The 23,479-nt window shown below is 42.5% G+C and overlaps 1 protein-coding gene across 6 annotated transcripts in view; it reads right to left on the bottom strand.

The window, feature by feature from the left end:
• Window positions 1-23,479, bottom strand: part of FBXL7 (F-box and leucine rich repeat protein 7) — a 214,975-nt gene that overhangs the window by 7,721 nt on the left and 183,775 nt on the right. For 3 of the 6 annotated variants that reach the window (XM_068931444.1, XM_068931446.1, XM_009680387.2), the window contains one exon: window positions 4,067-4,678. In XM_068931444.1, the coding sequence (XP_068787545.1) occupies window positions 4,067-4,678 (612 nt within the window). Of the gene's footprint in view, window positions 1-4,066; window positions 4,679-13,862; window positions 13,979-23,096; window positions 23,144-23,479 lie in introns of those variants that run through there. The other 3 variants (XM_068931448.1, XM_068931445.1, XM_068931449.1) reach the window with 2 other exon arrangements.

The raw sequence follows: 23,479 nt of genomic DNA, 5'->3' as shown, positions 1-23,479 counted from the left end.
TATTCAGAGGCTTGGTGGCAGGTATGTTTGCTTTTGTTCTTAAAAACTGAAAGAAAAAAACAAACAAAAATGTGAGATAAACCAGCAGGCTCAAGCAAATGCCCTCAGAAGCCTGGTGTATGGCCTTGAAATAGCCTGCACTTGCAATTAGATTCCTACATGCGCCATCAGGGTTTGCAACTGGATTTTTAATTTAGGCTTCAAATTTATTGAGATGCAAAGCCTGACACGCAATGAAACCGGCAAATTGTCCACAGGTCATGGAGAAGCTCTGGGACCTTGAAGCAAAAACATTCAACGTACAATGTCTTCTTAAAACTGAATGCTGCTACTTCCTTTCCGGATTGGGTTGCAGATCCATCTACCTCATGGTGTGATTTTTGGAAATATGTTTGCCTTCAAATAAAAACTACATAGACCCTTAAAAGTACAAGGTGATTTTTCTAAAGGGAAGGAATATAATTCAGCTTTACTGGTGTAAAATTTCACCTCTAATATATACTTTGGACTAGGTGATACAAAATGCACAAGAGGAGTCCCCACCCTTGAGCTGGGTTTTCACTGCAGAAGCTGGCACCTAGACAGAGCTCTGTCAACTGCTGCAGGACCTGATGCAACTGTTGCTTGTGTTTGCACAAAGGAGTTGTCAGATTAAGGAATCAATATGGATATTTTACATGCTAATCAGAATTCAGTTTTAAAATGTGGTTAAGTGAGAACAAAGGGTTGATGAGGCAGAGGAGAATATCCCGTCTGCTGAGGATTCAAGAAGGAGAAACGCTTTAGTGACTGAAATTAAAAAGTGAATGGGTCAGAAGTCTCACAGCAGGTTTAGAGTCACTGTATATCAGCGTGTGATCACTGTTTTGACAAGCTCAGCATCCTCTTGTTGTCTAGGTATTTTGGCGACAATGTAAAATACTTCATAGGTAGGGTATTCAAAATAGTTTCACCAGGAAAAAGTCCATGTTGATATATAACTATCTGTTTTTTAGGCAAAATGACAGGTTTCTGGGTCTGTAACGATTTCTCTATCCTAAATAACAGAAATGTAAAAACAAAACTCTTGTAGTAGAATTTTCCATACAGGAAATGTAACCGATTATAAAAAGGGAGGAGAAACTTTCAAAAAGGTTTTAAAAAATGTTGGCTAGCACGTTAGATAATAACTTGCAGTAAAGCTCAACCAGCTTCTAGGGATACCTCGGACCTGCCCACAAAGTGGATGCTGAGAGTCATGGAATTTATGTTGTGGAAAACTCAGGAAGTTAATACAAATATCTGGTTTTGACATTAAAGCTTTTGATGTTATCACTGCCAAGTAACCATCTTAAAGGGCAAGGAGGAGAGGGATTCAAATAGATGTACAAATGAGAAATTGGGTTTTAATTAACTAGCTACAAGTATAGTGTTATCCTCCAGCACACGTGCCCGATTTTTCTTGCTTAGTATGAGATCAGACTAATGGACCACGTCAGGTCCAAGAAACACTCATACATTAGATGCAAACCTTGTTCTTCTAATTGCTCCTTGGACTTGATCACAGAAGAGATCTCCTCACATGACATCTTCTGATTTTAGCCCAAAATTTGTCCAAAGACCTAGAGTATAGCCCCATTTTAGAGAATCTAGGGAGAGTCTCGTACAGCAATCAAAATCACTACTTGAAACCTTATTCCCGGAATTTCTTTCACAGGCTCCCAGCTATGACAAAAGTGCAATCTTCTTTCTGGTCTCCCCTGTTTTACCTTCTATTTAAGCACACAAGCACCCATGGCACAATCTGAGCCTGGGCTCTTCAAGGGGTATGAGTTATTTTGGCAAATGCCTTCCCACCCACGCAGGTTTGTCAAAACTCGGGCTGCTGTCCTTTGAAGGGGAAGACTTGCAACTACGAATGTATGGGTTGCTTTTCCTGCTTTGTTTGTAAGCCCAGGAATCACCCGTTCTGTTTGAGAAAATGGTGAGAAGGGAGAGAGGGAATGAGAGCAAGAAAATTCACTTCTATAGGAAACATCCCGAGATGGACAAGGTGAGGTTTAAAGAGAAAGTCTGAATCTGCACAACAGAATCACCAGTTGCTTGACCAAGGTCTTCTCCTGCTCCAGTCCCTGAGATGCTGGACTCCCCAAACCAGTCATACTTTCTTCCCCCCTACCCAACCCCCAGCTGTCTCTTCCTTTCACAGAATCCTTGCTGGAGCTGGCTTTTCCTGTGCTGGTGTTGTAAGATGCCTTCTCCCCACTGATCTTGTAATTTATTCTTGAGCTGAGGTGCCTGTCTGTAAGACTCCAGGAGTTGTTGTCCACTGAAGACTAACATGTTTACAGAGGGCATGTCCTGCCCTTCCAGTAGGGAAGAAAGGAATGGAAAATAACTGGAAGGATTAAATTAGTTCCTGCGCATAACGGAAGTTTTTAAGAAAGAGCTCCACATGTCACATGAGCACCAGCTTCCAGAGGAGCTAAATCTTGTGAGGTTAATACAATTCTTGGGACACATACTATTAAGAAGGATCAGATTCACTCTTCGTTCGAGGACAGTGCTGTGTACACAACAACTTGGGATTTGCTACAAATAACTGAGGTCACTCCTGGCCCTGTCAGATAGCATTTGGTTTGTTTAGTTAGATTCATTTCCCCTCCCTCTGCACATGCCAGCAAGTACAGCATCGTACGCGAAATACAAGAACAATAATGTTACTAAGGGATCATCATTACATACACTGGCAAACTGCCCAGCAACCCTTCAGAAAACCAGGGTCCAACAGAAAAGAAGTAAAAACCATTTTTATATATTTTATTTCAGCCAGACAGAAGGACAGGGAAAATAAGATCCTGTTTCCAAAGCATTCTCAAAAATTACCCACATTAGAACTACAAGTGGGCTCAAATCAAGGCTCCAGAACTGAATCCTCTTAAATTCACACACACAGGCACATGCTGTAAAGGCCAGGTCTGAACCCATACGCCCTGATTTGATAACGTCAAAACCAGAATTTTTGTCTTGCTTACTCCAAAAACAAGGACTGCTCATAAAAAACAAAACAAAACAAAAACATAAAAGAAAGCAAAGGAGTCTGCACCAAACAGGCAGCCATGGAAAAAAACAGTTCACGTGCTCACATAAATGCCAGTGACTCAAGAGGATTGCTTTCTATCCCCACTTTGCCTTGACTGCTGTGTAGGCATCAGCACCTCTGCAATGGCAAATCTTGGCCAGCTGATTACTATCAATATTAGATTGGTAACAAGGTGAGATCATAAAATATGAATTGAAAGTCAAGTTTATTTCAGCGCTCTGCTTGGGTGCATCCTTTCAAATAAGTGCCAGCCTATTTGCAGAGGGGAAGTCCTGTGTGGCTGAACCTGGGGACAAAAACACCTTGTATCCCCAGAGCACATCTGGGGAAAACTGTCCAAAACGTCTCTGTTGATCTAATCAGCTGCAGTGATACATGACTGTGGAGGGAAAGAAGAAAGCCACTAAGCAAATGTATGCACTGTACCCGCACACCAGTTCAAGCTCCCTAAGTCTGGTTAAAGTAGCAATGGAAACAAAAGGGCCCTGAAGTTCAGCTGGAGATGACAATTTGTACCTAGACAAAAGCCTTGCATTGATTCTGAGCTGCTGCTCAAGTCATTAACCAGATTAAATTACAGATATATACATTTCATATCATATATACACAAAAAAAAATATAATAAAACAAATTTTGCTCGCGTAGCTAGCCTTCGTTATACAATATACTAATGACGGCAACTTGGGCCTCCTTAAGGATCATTTATACAAAAACCTATAAAAAGTAGTCTTCCTATTTTAATAGGTGATCTCTGCTAGCTAGTTTCCAGGGGATGGGGCCTGTCCACTCAGGAGGTGCTAACGGCATTTGGGGTATAAAGAGTCTAGCCATACCTTGCACACCACTACAGCGTTACGAGATTAGTAGTCCTGCTTAGAAAAGCGACTCAGAAAGGGGACATACGCAGCTGTAGGGACCAGGGGCTGGGCTAGCACTAGCCTTCTAGTCCCCACCTCGCATTGGTACTTAAGTATCCCCCGTTACCTGACACATCCAGGTGTTCCAGGTTGGGACACAGTGACACCACATCGAAGACTGCCTCGTTGGAGATGTTGTAACAGCCAGACACCTCTAGCCTCCGCAGTTCTGGGCAGCACTGGGCAATGGTGTAGAGTCCTCTGTCTGTGAGCCGCCTGCAGCCACTAACTATTACCGTCTCCAACATGAGACATACGTTAGGCGTATCCTGGCAAAGCCTCCGCGTCAGCACTTTAAGAGCCCTGTCTACGTTGATTGTCTCGCCCGTCAGGCGAATAGTCCTCCAAAGCCGTGGGTCCCAGGCGAGGTTATACCAGCGGCGGCAAACACGGGCACAGCGGCACAGCTGGTTGGTAGGCAGAAAAGAGAATATCTGGATCATGGAGTGATCTGGCAGCCGGTCTATGTTGGCCTGTTCCTTCTGGTGTTTAGACGCCAGCCGGATGAGAGGATGCGTGAGGCGGGTCGGAGGTGGCGAGTGGACCATGGCAACCGTTTCCCCAGTGACTGAGGAGGAGGAAGTAGATGACCCTCTGCCATTCTGGCAACTGTGGGAATTCTGCGGAAATATTAACGCTGGGCTGGGCGTACTGAGCGTCCGCATGCTCAGGTCGGAATCTGGAAGACAAAGCACAGGACTTCAGGAAAGCTCTCCGGAGCAGAAGGCCCTGCTAGCCCATTTATTAAGTGGAGCCTGACAGACCTTGAGGTTTTTTTTTTTTTTTTTGAAATAGGTTTCTCTTTGTGCTGCCATTGTTGCCTAAGAGTCATTCCCACTTTCCCAGAACCATCAGGAAATAGAGCTCCTGCTCCCAGCTCTTCCAGCTATTCCATAAAACAGCAGGTAAAAGACTGGAAGGTAACTGGGATATAGTTTTGATAGCTGAGGAAATGCCACCAGCTGTACTTTCATAGACCCAGAGGTACTTTGGCAGTATGCTACACAAGATGCAACCAGTGTATATGAGGTCAGTGCTGCAGCTGGGCTCCATCATTCCAGCTTCGGTCTCAGTATTGATCTTAACAGAAATCCTTCAGGAAGGAAAGCACCTTCAGAAGATGAACATGGGAACCGGAATTTATTACCCAGTAGAACAACAAATAACATGAATGCAGAAACAGTAACAGTTTTAAAGCATCCAGATTTCCTCCACATTGCATCTGCTGCTATCCCTTCAGTGTTCAGACAGTTCAGGGAAGCATACAAAACTCTCCTTAAAAAGCACTGGCTCTACAGCTTTGCAACTGTGAAAGCACAGATGCAGGCTAAGCAGGGCACCCCCAGAACTGCATTCAACAGCCCTACCCAAATATGGAGTTGGGCAGGGTTTTAAGTTAACTATATTTTAGATAAGCTTGATAAATATATTACACATGAATTTTCCTATCAAGCATTTCTCTCTCACTTACTCAACCACAAGCCTGCTCTGATCTCTAAAAGGTCAGCAAAATGGGCTTTTCCAGGGCCTTAGGTCAACTGCTTTCCCTTTTCCACCAGCTATAATAGTAGCAAACAAACGACTATTTTCACAGCATGTCAGCAAGGTAGAGATGAACAACTCTATTTGAAGAAACCAAGACACAAAGTCCAGCAACTTGCCCAAGATCCCCTAGTTCAGGTGAAGAGAGGTCAAAGCCATTATTTTGCCCTCTGAAGAAAAAAGCTATGCCACACAGTTCCCTCCCTCTCCCCTATGTGTATCTTGTTTTTCTGTGACAGAAACTCAGCATTTCAACAGGTGACAGGAAAACACATTTTCTTCAAGGCTTCTAGGTCTCGTCTATGGCCCCTTGGATCTAACCCAGGGATTTGTATATTTTTGAGAAAAGACCATATCTTAATACAGAGTGAGTTTTGCAGACACTCCTGTTCCCGTCTGAGATCTCCTAATACCCCGGTGGCAGTTATTGCAAACAATTGCATGGAGGAGTGTTATTTGGAAAGCGTCTAGCATACTTTGGTATTTTAAAAATGAGATTTACAGCTGGAGAGAAAGAAAAACCCCACCAGCAGCAGCCAGACTCTTGCAGACGAGCAAGGACTCCATAGACCACTTAGGCAACAGTCCCCCAGACTGACTTCTGCAAAGACTTACCATCTGTCTGACCTTCCTCACGTTATCACCAAAACCAATGACAGTGCCTGAAGTTAAACCTGTGCGTAAGACATGGCAGACTTGGAGCCTTCTACTCTTTTTGCTCTTTTGCTCTTTTACTCTTTTTGTTCTTTTCTTGAGAGTTTAAGAAAAGGATGCCTCTAATATAAAAGGAAATGCATTCATTATTTAATACAAGTTTCTAGCACTGGATACATCTCCCCCCAATACATGTATTTTTGTATTGTGAATTACTCTCCTTTCCTTGTACTTTCTCACTCATTCACAAACCTGCACAAAAAGGGGAAACAAATCAAAATAAATAAAATACTCAAAACAAGCAGCTGTTTCTGTACAGCTAAATACCTGAAAGAAACCTGAAAACAAAAAGCTTTATTTAATTTGCTGTAAGCAATTTTTACTACTGTGGGAACAGGATCGCCTCCTGTAAGACAGTCTCAGACCACATCCTGAAAACATATATTTTTAGTCAGTGGTTCTTGGCAATGCCTAACAACTTCTACAAACTTATATTTTCACCTACTCTCCATTCCTACTTCAGCATAAAGAAAACCTGTTCAATACTCCTTGATACTCCCCTCACACCCACCAAAACCCTGTGATCCTAAAGCATCAAGCTAACATGGCTAATCTCTATTCCTAGTTTCCCACTCTAGACAATTCCGGTCAAAAGTGGCATTCCCACACCAGTCCTGTGCAAGCTGTGAACGCTGAGTACCTTAGACATTCTCGGTGCATAGCAAATTACCAAAGTATGTTTTTTAACTTAGATCTAAAAGCTAAAAGAAAAATTTGACCTTCTGTTTTATGGGTTCACTCAGTGCTTGTTTCATGCTCTCTTAATTCTCTCATTAGTATAGAAGTTCCAGATGTGCAGCCTGTATTTCCTTTACCTTTAATCCTGAGGGTGCTTCACATGAAACCTGCTCCCCCCACCTTCAGGGCATGCTCCTCCAAACAGATACTCACATATGCAACAGATGATACACACACATACATGCCCTCCCGGTATTTTGGAAAAGGACCATAGCATTGTCATTAAGCTCAAACAAGACAGTCAAGAGAGCACTACTGGTCTGCTTAGTACATAACGGAATATGCTATTAGACAGGAATTTTGCCGGTAGCTTAACTGAACTCTTTACAGAGGTATTCCAGCTTAGTGTTCACTGTACACTCTTAAGGGGAAAAGAAAAAATAGCAGGTGAGTCCAATAGCTTTTTGCCAGTGAAAACTTAGAAAGCTTTTTGCTAGCATTTAAAGCTTCAGGAATATACTTGCTGTGCTGCATGCTTTCCAGGCTTTGTGAGTATTGCTGAGAGGGACTTCTCATACCATCATCTGAGCTTCCTTCAAATTTTGCTCTTCACCATTTATTAAGTGCTCACTAACAGTTTAGGTCAGTTCAAGACAGAGGGATTTAATGACAGTATGACATCAATAAATGCAATCCTAAAAGCATAAGTGAAGGTACACGTTGCCATTTTCAATAAAATTGTTCCAAATACATGCCCTACACAAGCACTGCTTTCTTCCCCAAAAAGTATTGCTTACAAGCCTGAAATGCAAGTTTACATTTTGGTAAAGCTTAGGAAGTAAAAAAAATTGCAAAGCAAAGCAGTCCTGCACTTCCCTCGCTACAACCTCTTTTACCCACCTCCCCCCACCAACTACCAAAGCTCTTGTACAAGATGCTTTTTATTATAGCTTTGCTCAGACTCTGAGGATTGTTTGTTGATGTAAGAGAAAATTTCCTAATAATCTTTAAAGAAATCTCAGAAGATGCGTGCCAGAAACAGAACTATAAAAGCTGACATAGAGGGAGAAAATCCACTGGAGGGAGTTTTCCTATTCCATTAGGAATCTGGTTTATTTCAAGGGATTTTTTTTCTTTTTTGGTTCACTTTCCCCATTAATACATGCATCTAGGGAAAAAAGCCTTAAACAGATGCAATTCAAACCAAGATCCAGTCTCTGTGCATTTCTGTCCTTGGCAACAACATGTAGACTCTGAATTCAGAATCAGAGAAGGAAAACAATGCTATGCTTTTGTTAAACCAGCAGCAGACACTAACCCAGAACACCTAATGTGGTGTCCCAATTAGGTGTCCCAATATGGACTTTGTAAGACTGAATGGCTTCCCGTGTTTAAAGTGTGACTCCCTTCAACCGTACTGTGGCACTACAGAATTCTACGTATACCTATTTTAAAGTGAATTCTATACCAAGATCCTCAAGTTTACAAAATTAAAATACAACTTTCAATAAAGGTCAACAAAACTTCAGACTCTTAGCTAAGGCAGCAAAAATGGATTCTTCTTGTTGATCTGCTGTCACCACTGAGATTTTTAGAACTGATGCCCAGTTAGCAACTATAAGGCAAGAATTAAACCAAACTCTGTTCAGGCTCTGAAGAGTTAATACAGTTGAGAAAAACAAAAAGCAATAGGTGTTTCTGTCAGTAACATTAGATGCAAAATAATATGTGCAAGAAGCATTTAAGCACAGTGTAGGAATGTGATTACAGGTTGTGAAAGTCAGGGGCAGCCCCGTCTGCAGCAACCATGAGATGGTGAAGTTCAGGATCCTGAAAGGAAGGAGCAGGCCAAAACGTAGGATCACCACCCAGGACTTCAGGAGAGCAAATTTTGGCCTCTTCATAGACCTGCTTGGAAGAATCCCATGGCATATAGCCCTAGAGGGAAGAGGAGTTCAGGAGAACTAGTTTATATTCAAGGATCATCTCCTGCAAGCTCAAGAACGGTTCATCCCAACAACAAGGAAATCAAGTGAAGGCAGCAGAAGGCCTGCATGAACGAACTCAGACACAAAAAGGAAGTGCACAAGAGGTGGAAGGAGGGACAGGTGACCCAGAAGGGGTCATATAGAGGGGACCAAGCATGCAAGGATGGGGTTAGGACAGCTAAAGCCCATGAGCAGCAAAAGGATGACTAGGGAAAATGCGGACCTGCTGCCAAACGGGGCAGGGGCCCTGGCAAAAAAGGACACAGAAAAAGTTGAGGTCTTCAGTGTCATCTTTGCCTCAGTCTTTACTGGTAAAACTGGCCCTCAGGAATCCCAAGCCCCTGAGACCAGAGGGGAAGTTTGGAGCAATGAGGGCTTACCCTTGGTGGGAGAGTATCAAGTTAGGGAACAGTTAAACAAACTGTATAGAGAACTCCATGGGCCCTAACAGGATGCACCTCTGAGTGCTGGGGGAGCTGGCCAATGTCATTGAGAAGCCACTCTCAATAATCTTTGAAAAGTCAGGGTGGGGTGACTGGGGGCGGTTCCTGAGCAGTGGAAGAAAGCAAATGTCACCCCTATCTTAAAGAAGGGCAAGAAGGAGCACCTGGTGAACCACAGGTCAGTCAGTCTCACTCAGATCCCTGGGAAGGTGATAGAGCAGCTCATCCCAGATACTATTTCCAGATATGCGAAAAACAGGAAGGTGGCTGGGGCAATCAGCATGAATCTACCAAAGGCAAATCATGCGTAACCAACCTGATGGCTTTCTATGATGAGATGACTGACTTGGTGGATGAGGGGAGAGAAGTGGATGTTGTTTATTCTGACTTTATTAGAGGACTTTAGTTATGGGACTGTCTCCCGTACCATCCTCATAGATAAGCTCATGAACATCAGACTAGAAAAGTGGTTAGTAAGATGCATTGAAAACCAGCTGAACTGCTGGGCCGAGAGAGTAAGAACAGTCACCAGTGGTGCCTCTCAGGGGGACAGAGGCCAATACTGTTTAATATCTTCATTAATGACTGAGATAATGGGACTGAACGTGCCCTCAGCAAACTTGCATATGATACAAAACTGGGATGTGTGGCTGATACACCAGATGGTTGTGCTGCCATTCAGAGGGATGTCGACAAACTAGAGAAACGGGCAGAGGGAAGAGCGCAAAATCCTGCACCTGGAGAGGAATAACCCCATGTATCAGCACAGGGCAAGGAGCTCAAAAATAGCTTTGCAGAGAAGGACTTGGGGGCCCCGGTGGACACTAAGTAGAACATGGGCCAGCAATGTGTCCTTGCAGCAAAGAAGGCCCACAGTATCCTGGACTGCATTAGGAAGTGCACTGCCAGCAGGTCAAGGGAGTTGATCCTTCCTGTCTACTAGTGAGGCCAGATCTGCAGTACTGTGTCCAATTTGGATTCACCAAAGGTAGCTCATGCTTACCAACCTGAGGGCCTTTCTCTGCTGCAGTGACTGACTGGGTAGATGAGGAGAGAGCAGTGGCTGTGGTCTCCTTGGACTTCAGCAAGGCTTTTGACACTGTCTCCCATCACATCCTCATAGGTGGCAAGCTCAGGAAGTACGGGCTGGGCGACCAGACAGTGAGGTGGACGGAGAAGTGGCTGAATGGCAGAGCTCAGAGGGTTGTGCTCAGTGGTGCAAAGTGTAGTTGGAGGCCTGTAGCTAGCGGTGTCCCCCTGGGCTGAATCCTGGGTGCGGTCCTGTCCCACTTATTCCTCAGTGGCCTGGATGAAGGGAGAGAGAGCACCCTCAGCAAGTGTAGCTGAGGCTACAAACCTGGGAGGAGTGGCTGATGCAGCAGAGGGCTGTGCTGCCTTTCGGAGGGACCTGGACAAGCTGGAGAGGTGGGCAGGGAGGAGCCTCATGGAGTTCCACAGACAAGTGCAGGGTCCTGCACCTGGGGAGTAATAAGCCCACACCAGGCCAGGGTAGGGGCTGACCTGCTGGAAAGCAGCCCTGTAGAGAAGGGCCTGGGAGTGCTGGTGGACAAGAAGTGGAGCATGAGCCAGCAATGTGCCCTAGTGGCCAAGAAGGCCAGTGGTCTGTGGGGCTGCATTCAGAAGAGCCCTGCCAGCAGTTTGAGGGAGGTAATTCTCCTCCTCTACTCAGCCCTGGTGAGGCCTCATGTGGAGTGTTGTGTCCAGTGCTGGACTCTGCAGTAGAAGAGAGAGATGGAGCTCCTGGAGTGAGTCCTGCGGAGGGCTACTAAGATGATGAAGGGCTTGGGGGCATCTCTCGTATGAGGAAAGGCTGAGAGAGCTGCGACTGTTCAACCCAGAGAAGAGAAGACTGAGAGGGGGATCTGATCAATGCACACAAATATCTGAAGGGAGGTTGTCAAGAGGAAGGGGCCAGACTCTTCTCAGTGGTGCCCAGCAATGGAACACCAGAGAGTGGACTCAAATGGAAACACAGGAAGCTCTATCTGAACATAAGGAAAAACCTTTTTCCTGTGAGGGTGACTGAGCACTGGAACAAGTTGCCTAGAGAGTTGTGCAGTCTCCGTCCTTGGAGATATTCAGATCTCGCTTGGGCATGGTCCTGGACAACCTGCTGTAGGTGACCCTGCTGGAGCAGGGGAGGTTGGACTAGATGTTCTCCAGGGGTCCCTTCCAACCTCAACCATTCGGCGATTCTGGGCTCCCAGGTACAAGACATGGATTTAATGGAGAGAGTCCAGTGAAGGGCAACAAAGATAATAAGGGACTGAAGCATCTCGTATATGAGGATGAAAGACCTGGGACTGGAGAAGAGAAGGCTCAGGGGATCTTATCAGTGTGTATAAAATATCTGATGGGAGGGAGTAAAGAGGACCAGGCCAGACTTCTCAGTGGTGCCCTGTGACAGGATGAGATGTAATAGGCACAAAATGAAACACAGGCAGTTCCACCTGAATGCAAAAAAACACTACTTTACTGTGAGGGTGGTTGAACACTGGACCAGGTTGTGCAGAGAGGTTGTGGAGTCTCCATCCGTGGAGATGTTTGAAACTCTACTGGGCATAGTCCTGGGTAACCTGCTCTAGGGGACTCTGCTTAATGGAGGCTGGACCAGATGATCTCCAGAGGTCCCTTCCAATCCCAACTATTCTGTGGTTCTGTCATTTATTTAATATTTTTACATCAGCAACAGTGCTACGTAGACATTACATATTTTAAGACCTCACATTTTTACCACAGTACTATCACTTTCACACAGACCAAAGAGGTATTTTAGCTAAGGCTGTGGAAAGCAGGAGCTTAATGGAGAAACTAAAGTACGAAGTGCAAAGGGGAACAGAAGCAACTGGCAGGCTTATACAGTGGGAAGAGTAAGAGCTGACGAAAGGAGAGATTCATGAATTTGAGAGGCCGATGTCAAATATGGCTGTGTGCCCTTTAAGGAAATTAGAAAAAGCAGTTAAGCAAGATGACGGAGGACAGCAGGCTACTATAGTATCATTTAGGTTCTATGGACCTGGCCATGGACAAAATCCCCAAAATCGGACACCTAGAAAAGACCATCTTCAACGCCATGAGTATTCTCAACTCATTTATTTTAGCCTAAGGCACCTGTACTTACTGAGGTTCCTCACTGCACTAGGAGACTGGAAGGCGTCTGAGAACCTGTGATAGCAAAGAGGCAGCTGGAACAAAGCTCACTGTGCAGCAGGCGTAAGGTTGCAGCAGTGAAGTACAACGGAGCGAAAGGGTTGTTCAGCAGATACCTATGTGATTTTGCACCTTGTTGTGATCAAGAAAGTACAGAATCAGAAACAGGGCTGGATTAACTTTCTTGAGGTCTCTCTCCAAGAACACTTAAACAATCTCTGATGTGAATTTGTCTGCCCTGTTCTTAACTTCCTGGGAAAGCTATTACTCAGCTCACTGAGGTGCCTGTTCCAGTGTTGTCACTTTATCAAGTTTCAAAGTTTTTCCTATAACCCAACTCATGTAAGAAGCTGTTTCTTGTGTTTCTCCTAGTGACTGCGGAGAACAATAGACCATCACTCTTTCTGCAAGGATTTCTGACGTATATTTTCTTAAATAAAGTTCAGTCCTGTCTTCCTAGCCGCACTACTAACATTTACAGTCTTTCCTAGTCTCTCCTTTAGACCTTTTCCAATCTGTATGTGTTTCTCCTAAAGCACAACACTCTGCTCTCAATACAGTACTCCAAGGCCTCACCAGCACTGACTGAAGTGGAGCTCTTCCCTCTTGTGTTTTATAAGCAGCACATTGTTAACGTTCCCGACTTCAACAGCCTCAGAAGGATGATGCATTCAGTATGTTATTCAATGTACTGCCTAGAGTGCCATGTGCCATACAGCTGGCCGTTTATTTTCCCCATCCATGTTTATACACTTGGTTCATCTTCCCCTTACCTGTCCCCTTACTGAGTTTTACCTTTTTTCCCCCCTTGCTCTTCTATTTTTTTCACAACTATTTTGAGTTCTGAACAACCTTCTCAAATTGGGCTCATTTTCAGTGCTCCAAATATACCAGTTCCAGGGCGCTAAAATTTAACCCATTCCTCCATATGTTATAGTTTTGAGTCTCAGTTCAAATCAAATAGATGGCTTCTGGAGAGGGATGGAACATCTAACTCAAACTATTGAAAAAAGCAGTAGGGTAGGGTAGGGTAGGGCAGATCCCTGAAAGTTCCCACTTGAAACATTACAGTTGACAAATACTCAGTCAACTGAGTATATACCTATTCCTTGCCTGTGGTCACGTGATGATGATTTCACCTACTCTGTATTTCCCTGGCTTGTCGGCAAGACAGACAAAAGTCTAAATAAACCTGAGACAGACTCCATCCACTGTTTCCCACCTACTAGGCAATTTGTTATCAACAAAGAAAATCTGACTGAAAACTTAAGAAAAATAAAGACAAAGAAAAGATAAACCTTGGCCAAGATGAAAACTTATTTCTTACCCTGGGATATCTTGTAAGTCACATTAAGTTTTTTTTCAAGAGCAAAGACCTGTGAAAAAGCTTGAGTTTTCAACGAGCAGCGTCAGAGTTCATGAAGTAACCACGTCCACACGCTCCTGGAAGGAACTGTTCGACAGAATTTAAAATAATCATTTTTTATAGTTTTTAAAAAGCTCCCATAGAATGTAATAAGAAATTGCACGCATTGTACAAGACCAGAGAAATTGTTACAAGATCACGTGGAAGAGGTATACGTTAACCTAAACTCAAAGCCATTTCACAGTAATTTCTGTAGGACGCAATGACATTTCACACCTTGGATTACACAGGTTTAACTTCCGTAAGATGTTGAGCTCCAGTTTTCTTTAGTCCATAAGCTCCTCTAAACACATTTACAGACCTGATCTTGCATTCCTGGCATATTCATACTAGATTCCTAATGTCAAACAGCACTGCAAGTGAAGTAATTGTTATAGTTTTATTAAGCAAATAATTCTTCCTTCTATAACATATTTGTCAAAAGCTGGAATTAATTTCCCCCCTACTGACTTCGTCTCTTGCCGCTTGGTAAGCATTTTTCTTTTTTTCCCCATACTTTTGAATTGAGCTAAAAACACCAAGATTATAATAAAGGAGGAAAAAATTAACCCACGTTAATTTCTAAAGACAAAGCACGTTAATTTTTCCTTCAGTACTACTGATGACTCTAGCACATCATTTTGGAGAAAAGGGTCTGGCAGGGCATCATTGCTGGGAAATTACACAGAGATAGAAGGAATGGTGCATTTTTTCCACGTTCTGTAAATATCTAACCCCAAAATGAATTCCTTACAGGCTTAAGTGCAAGCTCCTCTTAAACCCCTTCAGGTCTGACCCTCTCCCTGTTTCTTGCTGTGTGCCAGGGAGCTTCTCCAGGTAAACCTGGAGCTAATCCTTAGCAAGTAGTGCAGTCCAAAAGGAGAGGATCTGCAGAGCAAAACTGTTACTGCTGAGAAGCTGGCATCCACTGGTCTCGGAGAGGGGTGATGGTTTTTGGACAACATCTAGCCTCATCTCAAAAACTGAACGCTCACTAGGGGCTGCCTTGCGTGCTTTAGGTGTGTTGTTGGAGCCTGTTTTTCAGCTCAGTTTCACCTGAAAGCAACTGGGTTCGCGTATCCTGTGATTTAAACTAAAGCGTGGTAAGTGGGGAGTAAGGGAGCATCGTTTCAAAAGTGCACTGAAGCGAACTCAAATGCTAATGCAGATGAATCCACCGGCCAGTGAGGAACGTCCCTGTGCACCTTCCTCCTGCCCCCAGCCCCTGAGTTACCAGCTCCCCATCTAACCCATGTAATTTAGAGGAGAGGCATCTTGTTTCCTCTTGAATTCCCAGTACTGGATTACCAACGAACTGGACACTTACTGTTTCACTGCCTCCTGTTTTTAGGATTACCACACCTAAAACAATTACCTTGAAGCACACCAAATACAGCTGTGGTTAAAATGAAAATAAGCATTTACAAAATCCCAAACTTCTTTATAAAGGTTTAAGAGAAGATGAGACAACAAAAAGACCCCACGTCCGCTTAATTCCAAAGTCATACTAAAAATATCCTCCCCCCCCTCCACCTGACAAGCTGTTAGGTACTTTGCTGACCCAGGAACTCCATTCCTGTGGTTACAACAAACCGTCCCTATTCATTCAAAAAAGGCCTTTGCCAGGTGAAACAGGCCTAGTACTAGTTTTGTCTTTTCTTTGAGTTAATCTGACGTATGAACTATTACTATTCCAGGGTGAAAATTTTGTAGAGTAAAACACTTTTCTGCCTGACTAGGTAACACTCAGGTTTCTGTGCTATACTTCCTTATATACTTTATATATCTTCACTTTTTATTCAAAACTCACTTTACATAAATATATATAAGATGAATACACATTACTGGCTCTCAAACAATACAAATGTGACCAGAACCAATCATTTGGAGCAACACTGAGTTGGGGCAAATTGATCCTACTTTGTCTTTGAATGTTACGCTGACATTAAGCTCCTGCTGAAGCAAACAGATCTTTGGAATTTATATGGAAAACTAGAGCAAATCCCTAATGACTGCAACAATAAAATACTGGAATCCAGTCAGCTGCTCTACTACTTCACCTCTCTAAAATGGAAGAATTTGGAGTAAAGAATTTATCAATTTACATTATTATAGAAGAACTTCAAGCCAAGCTGCTGGATATAAATTTATGGGAGGGAAACATTTCCAAAATCTCCGGTTGTTCATGAGGATCAAAACCAAAGGAACCTGCAGAACCTGAAATTTAGTTCTGTCAGACATGTACTGCTCTAAACAGAAAACCATATAAAAAGCAGACAAATGCTTGCCTCTGAGAAAAGCTGACAACAGGAAGATATGATCGCTTAATTAGGTAATCAAGATGACTTGCATCCAGCTGGTAGCAAACAGTACTCTACAGCAGACAAATAATTCCCCCAAGACTGACTTTTTCCAGCCTATTCACCAAAAATGAATTCTTTGTGGAACAGACTATTGTTGTTCATAATAAAAGATTAGCATTTTAAAAAGGCACAACTCTCATAGAAAAGACTGACTCTTTCAAATTAACAGGGGATGCAGGATTGGACCTCCAAATTTTGAGATAAGAAGTGGAAAGTTATTAAGAAAACAGAAAATGGAATAGTAGCACAAGATTTAAAGCCACCAAGTTGTGTTCCTCTCTCAACACTCAAGTTTAGATGCTAGAGATTCATTAAATCAACTTAATTTAGAATAATCCAAATATCTTCCCTAAAATAAATTCGGGCTTTATAAACATAGGCTTAACTGATAATCTGGAGAGAGACAACCCTCCATATTATGGGACAGAAGCGTAGACAACACAACAGGAGGTCTCTAGACCTCTAAAAAACCAAAAAACACCAAGTGGGAACAGCAGAGCAAATCCCGACTCAGCATAGTTCTGCCTGGCTCCTGCTGGAGCCTCCTGCGAGACAGATGTTTTCTTTCACCCACAAGTGTCTAGGTGGTGTTCCAGCTGTGGGGTCCTACGCTGAAGCAGAAGCAGCCCCAGACCTGCAGTGTAATAGCATGAACAGGGTCACCCTCCCTTCTTTCACTCCACCTGCATATGCAGTATCCCCCTACCAGCGAAGTTATCAATCACAAGAATAATAATAAAACAACTTTTAAAATGCTGACTAAGGAAAAGAGAACTCATTCTTCTGCAAAAACTGCCTGATTTGTTACTACATCACTGCTCATTCCAGTGGTATCTAAGTACTTCTCAGTCCTGCAGGACAATCACACTGAGAGGACAGGAGTTTTCAGTCTTTTACAAACGAACCGAAATGTCTACTCAAGACTCATGCTTTTGCAGACTTGAATGGATTTCATCAAGAGCCCTACCTGGGTCTGCAGGATGCCCATGGATTACAGAAAACCAGCAGAATTGTGAAAACTGTAACAGAAGGCCAACCTGGAACACCCGCTCTGGATCAGCTCAGATCTATTTACACTTCAGTTTCCAAAGTTTATTTACTTGCCTAGGAATGAGATTCATTCAAAAGCACCTGCTAGCATCCTGGCAAGCATTCTGTCCTTTTGCTGGCAAAACCTCATTTCTAGGGTTGCATCCCTCCCCCCTGCCTTTTGACATGCGGCCAAACTGCGAAAGCAAAGCTGGTCTCCAGGGCTTTTCAGGAGACTAGTAGAAAGCTCTGGTTAATCCCTCGTATTAAGTTTCTTACAGATCCACAGCACTACCACCACCTTTACAGAGAAAGGAACATACTCAGCAAAGAACTGGCCAAAATCAGCTTTAGAACTGGAGTGAAAGGAACACTCTGGAGGAGACGAAAGAAATGAAAAATAGGTCTCCAAACCAGAAGCCCAGGACACCAGCACAGACTTATCCAAAACCCCGCTAACAAATACACATAACATGAGAATTTTTCACAGAAGACACGTCACTTTATGAGAGCCCTAGAGCTACAGGCAGCAGTTCCCTCTTTTTACAGACAAGTGCAACATTCATACAGTGATGCGCTGATCAAGCACATAATGCTTATTCTCCCTAATTTCTCTGTAACATGTAAAAAGATCAACACCGAACCATAAGGATTAAAATTTAGTTTATGGGAAACTGAGGAGTTAGGTTGGGAAAGAGACGCAGCGACTACTTGCTTTATCTTACTCGAAAAAGTAATTGGTCAATCCCAATTGCAGTAAATTACATGGATTCATGACCGCCAGTGTGAGGCAGTCCCAGACTATGTCAAAACAGACAGTACTTACTACTGCAAAAGCACCGCATTTACCATCTTCTAAAGCCCAGCCTTGTCATCCGAGTTCCCATGTGCTGTGTCTGTGCCTTGCAATGTATAAATTGCAGACTGCTATTTATATGCAACAGCATATGGTACTCTGACACTTGAGGAGTATCAGATGTACACATATGTAAATAAATCAAGAATTCAGCACTCTGTATTTATGGCAATTTCAATAACTGCCAGTCTACTGGAAGCCACGATAAATAATTGCCGCATTTTACATAAAATATCAACTGACTGCAATTATTCCTTTTCAATTTATTGAGATTTCAATTTACTGAAATGAGACAAGCATAACTATTCACCGATTATTTTATGTTGTTCTGATTTAATGAAATCAAAATAAATACATGGGAAAAGAAATTGTGCTGTCTACCTCTATACAATCACTGAAAGAGTTATTATTCAAAACAAGAATTCTGAAAAAAAGCATTATCTAAATCCCTCAGCCTCTTACTTTTATCTTAACCTAACCTACTCATATCAAACACTATTGATGATGTTCAGCTCTACACGGAATTTCACATTTGTCCTCAGATTTAACACGACCAGCTAATGAAGTTATCTCATGGAGAAGGCTTAAGGACACAGCTTCAACAGCATTTAAAATGAAGACAGCTGTGGCAGCTTAATAAAACAAAAAGTCCCTTTCCTCTGGAAAGCCCTAGAAAAAAGTGATCTATATGAAATAACTTTAATATAGCTCCTATGAAGAAAATAAGTAGTATCACTTTCAAACTGGTAATGTATGAACCTTTGCACTACAGTCCTGGGCATCTTCCAACCTATCTTCCACTATCGGGGTCTTGCAGAGTTTGGGTTTTTCCATTACACTAACTCCTCAAGCTCCAACTCAACTGGCACCTGATCTTCCGGTTCAAAAATGTCTTTTTGCGACTGAGACACTAAATGCTCACCTTCATTAGTATATACTACAGCTCAAGTAGGCACAAATTACCAACTGGCAATACAGCTATTTGTGAGAACAAGCAAAGGGACCCTTGTCCTGCAATGTTTCCCCCCCTTCTAGAGATTTTCCCCAAACCCAATCCTGTTCTTAGTGCCTGTACAAAGGATAGGCATACTGTTCTACAATTCACTCAAAAATTAGTCTGCCTCAAAACTGCCCCTCAACATCTGACAGATAAAACCAGATTTTTATTATTTACATAAAGTTAGTGATGTATGAGTAAAAAACAACAACAACAAACCATTTTCAGCCACTACTAATTTAACTGAACCCGTCAAGCCTCTTTTCATTCAGGCCTCACAGAGAGTAAAAAACTACAGGTATATTAAAGCAAATCTACAACTGATGGAAATGTCAGTAACTGTGTTAACTCACAAACTAAAAGTAATGGGGTTAAATAATCTTGATTTGCACAGATGAAGACTGAAAAGGATATGCTAACATGTACCATTGCCTACAACACATGTAGATAAAAGCCAGAGGTGATGGAAAGATTACTGTACTTAAAAAGGGACATAAAGACTTTGCAGCAGCAAAGTTTGTGACTAAGAGGAAACACTTAAGAGTTAAAAATTATCACTGAATACACAATTAGGTCAAAGCATAGCCAGCCTAGAGGGGACATTGGCATTGACACCTAGAGCTCTCTAAGAAGCAGCAAAATAATAATAATAATAATAATAATAAAAGAGGAATTCATCAATGAAAAAAAACCCCTGCTTTAAGATGCTGTTCAGGAAAGACGACCCAAGAACTTTCTCATCCCTTATCACCAACAAGACCTGATTTGCCATCCATCCTTGCCTTTCTAAACCAACCAGACAAAATCCATTGAAAGAATTAGGCATGCGCAGACAGGGTGCAAGAAAAGTAAAAAAAAAAGAATAACGGCATGTAATCAATACTCATCTTCATCACTGAAGCTGTGCCGCTATTTTCCATCAGGTTGGCACAGATGTACATTTTGTGTTAAGAAGCAATGCCCTTGCAAGGTCATAAAATCCATTTCAGTGCAGGTTTTTGCAGATGTACTCATGACTCATAACATAGAGAACGTTCCTTGTTTAGTGTAAGCAGAAGATGAAGCTCACTGGAAGGTAACTGATCCACAGAAGCATATTAAACCCCACTCACGTGGGGTGATAAGACTCCTGCACTTCAGTAAAAATTCCTCAAGACTTTGCCCTTTTTTGTAATACAATAAACATACTGAAAATTTTTGTAACTTATAAACTGTGTTTGGAAGACAACATTCTCTTGACCCGGATTTGGGACTCGTGAGTAGCATACTCCTTTATTGGTCTTCCTCTCTGGTGCAGAAAAAGTAGCATATATTTTCCACACACATTCCCATGTGGTAAAGGCAGAGCTGAGGCTATGCATTTCTTAGTGGACGCATTATGTCAAGCTTGTAGACAAAGGCTACCTGAACTAGTAATTTGATCTGATATCCCAGCCTCCCTTCAACTTGACTTACTCTTTTCCTGTAAGGCCAACTTCAGAAGTGAGACTAACTGACAACAAAGCATAGGTGAAAGGCATGCTCTGCTAAGGTTCAGAAAGAGCAAAACTGCATCTCAAATGGATGCTGCTATCAGATTTGGGGAGCAAAAGGATGACAGGGATGAGTTTATGGGACAGGTGATACAAATTAAGGTACATGTTGGGAGAGTCAGGCTCTGGAAGAGACATTTAACATGGTGCAACTCTTCCATTATACACTGAACTTTCAGGGGGACAAATTAAAGTAATGACTTCATCTTCTTCCCAACGGCACAAGAATTCAAGCAAAATACTTGCACAAAGAAGAAAAATAATAATAATAAAAAAAGTATTTCTAGCATTTTCCAGTCTAATTTGGGAACCCGAAGTAGAGCCAAAGAAAAGAGATGACAAAGTCACATTTTTAATACTTCCAATCAGGAGGTAAAAGGAATTTATATTAGGAAATATTTTAGAGATGCACACTGACTTCACACTGTCCAAATCCCTGCATTTACAAGCGAGGAGGCTGATACTGCGGGATGCCAGTACCTCCCAAGGCACGCAGACTCCCTGCACTGCCACGGGTTGGTGCAAGTTCAGGGCAGTCAGCATCTCTCGGGACCAGAACTCCCCTTGCCCAACGCTGAATCTGAAATGTTACAGTGGTGGTTCAGTCTCTCTTTGTGGCCAGAGCCTTTTTCTGCTAACATCAGTAATTGCCTGGAAAGTATTTCCTTCGTTGCATTATGCTGAACTACCTTCCACTGATGCCGGATTTGGGATTATTTATAGCGCGTACCATGTACAGTAACACAATACTCTAGGAGCGTCAGTATGAGAAATGCTGAATTAAGAAATGAGATGAGGTTGCTAACACTGGTCCACTAAGCTACTATTATGCAGTTTAAAAAAAGTTATAGTGATATTTCCTTGTTCCTTCAATTTAATTTCATTTATAGGACATCTGAGCCATAGGCAAGACAGTGATAACAACTGGTATTACACTCCATTCAGGAGAATACATTTGTAGTCCTGAGGGGGATTCAAGGAGAACTAGTACAAAATATGTAAGTTTCCACTATTTAAAATCCTATCTAGTTTGGAAGAAAGTGAAATCTGTTCCCAGTTCCCAATTACTCTTTAGCTTGTGGGAGTAGGTGTCTGCATCACAAGCCCAACCCCCTTGTTCATTTTGGATCGACCGTTCTGACAAAGGACAGTGAAGGAAACAGATGGCCGAAGAATTGCTCTTGCGTAAGATAGGCCATTTCCCATCATTACTCTACACCTACAGCACTCACTGGTGATGCTGTCGGCTGTTGTATCTTCTTTACTGAGAACAATGAGTTTCATGCAAGTATGGTAGTACCTCGGGAACTACACGGGCAGAATCAGTTATTTCAGCTGAAATGAAAGCTGTTAGGGCCCAATCCTTCTGCAAAACTATTATGCCCTTGTAACACTGCAAAGCCTCGTCTGCCTGCAGTACGTTGCAGCATGGTTACCTGCCTTTCTGCGAATGGCTATTTAATCCTTGAACAGGATTTGGATTTCTGTTTACTGAAAACCTCTGTATGTCAAGAATATGGAGCAATCTCATCACATTAAACTGCATTTAGCAGCCTTGTGATACGCAGAGGTAGGGATGGCATGCACACTTCTGTGCCCTGCCCACGCAGCACGAGGTTACTTTTAACATCAAAATGAACTCTAGGAGTGCATGATGTGGGGGTGACTGCACGGCTCAACCTCAGCAGATCGTCAAAGTAACAACACCTTCTAAGATAGGAATGGGAGTGTATTTGTGTGAATGTGCTTGTGTGTGTGCGTGCGACAAATACATAAAACTGAAGGCTGTTTGTGCTAAACTCATCATGTTAAAGGGGAAAATAATCAATCATCAGCCCTCAACCAGTCATCTTAAAGAAGATGACAACCATCAGCTGACTTGAACAGCAACAAGGGAATTGCAAAGAGATTTTTGAAGCAAAATGAGACAGCCCGAAAAAAAAGCACACGAAAAACATGAAAGTTTGTAGCAGAGAGAAAAAACCTTGGAGTGGAAACAGCTGCAGTCAAAACCAGATGCGACACTGCCAGAAGGAGCCTTGCCAGCATCCCGTATTGTGGCATCAGTATTGTGAGTCATCCGTTATACAGACGGGGGCACACCTGCACGGAGGGATGATCTTCTCCCTTGTCAAGCACCGCCCCCGATTCAGATCCTAGTTCTTCTGACAAGGAATCTGAACCACGCTATAATCAAATTCTCTCTCTCCCTATATCTATATGTATTTCCAAATATAGCTGTATTTAGCTACATCTATAGGCAGCCTACTACAATTACAGATGGCCAGAAATGGAAACGACAGCTCCCAATGAATGTCATTACAAACTGCAGAAGGTACTAAAAGCCACAGAAGTGCCATGTTTGAATGAAAAGCTTACCTTTCATTTTCAACAGCGTGCTCCAGGGAAAGCTTAAAAATATAAACCTAGTGTGACCAGAAAAATCAAACAAAGTTAGATAAATTAAGTCAAATATTTTGGCAGGCAAAGAAATTGTTGAATTGTTGAATTTCTTAAGACGACATTCCAATCATACATTTTCAATAGAAAGAAGGAATTTATCCTATTGGCTTTATCCCTTTTCTCATTTCTTGACTGAAAATATTTAGTATTAAGAATTGGCATGCCAGATAGCATAGATGAGTTTCTTTACAGAGCTGTAAAAGGGGGAGGGGGAAGAATACCAACAGTTAAGCCACAGAATATTTTTCTGACAAGGATTTGACATACCTTTACAATATAAGGACAATTATACATGTTTC

This window comes from Struthio camelus, chromosome 2 (genome assembly GCF_040807025.1).
Source record: "Struthio camelus isolate bStrCam1 chromosome 2, bStrCam1.hap1, whole genome shotgun sequence".
Taxonomy (NCBI): Eukaryota; Metazoa; Chordata; class Aves; order Struthioniformes; family Struthionidae; genus Struthio; species Struthio camelus.
This window is presented reverse-complemented; position numbering and strand designations above follow the sequence as displayed.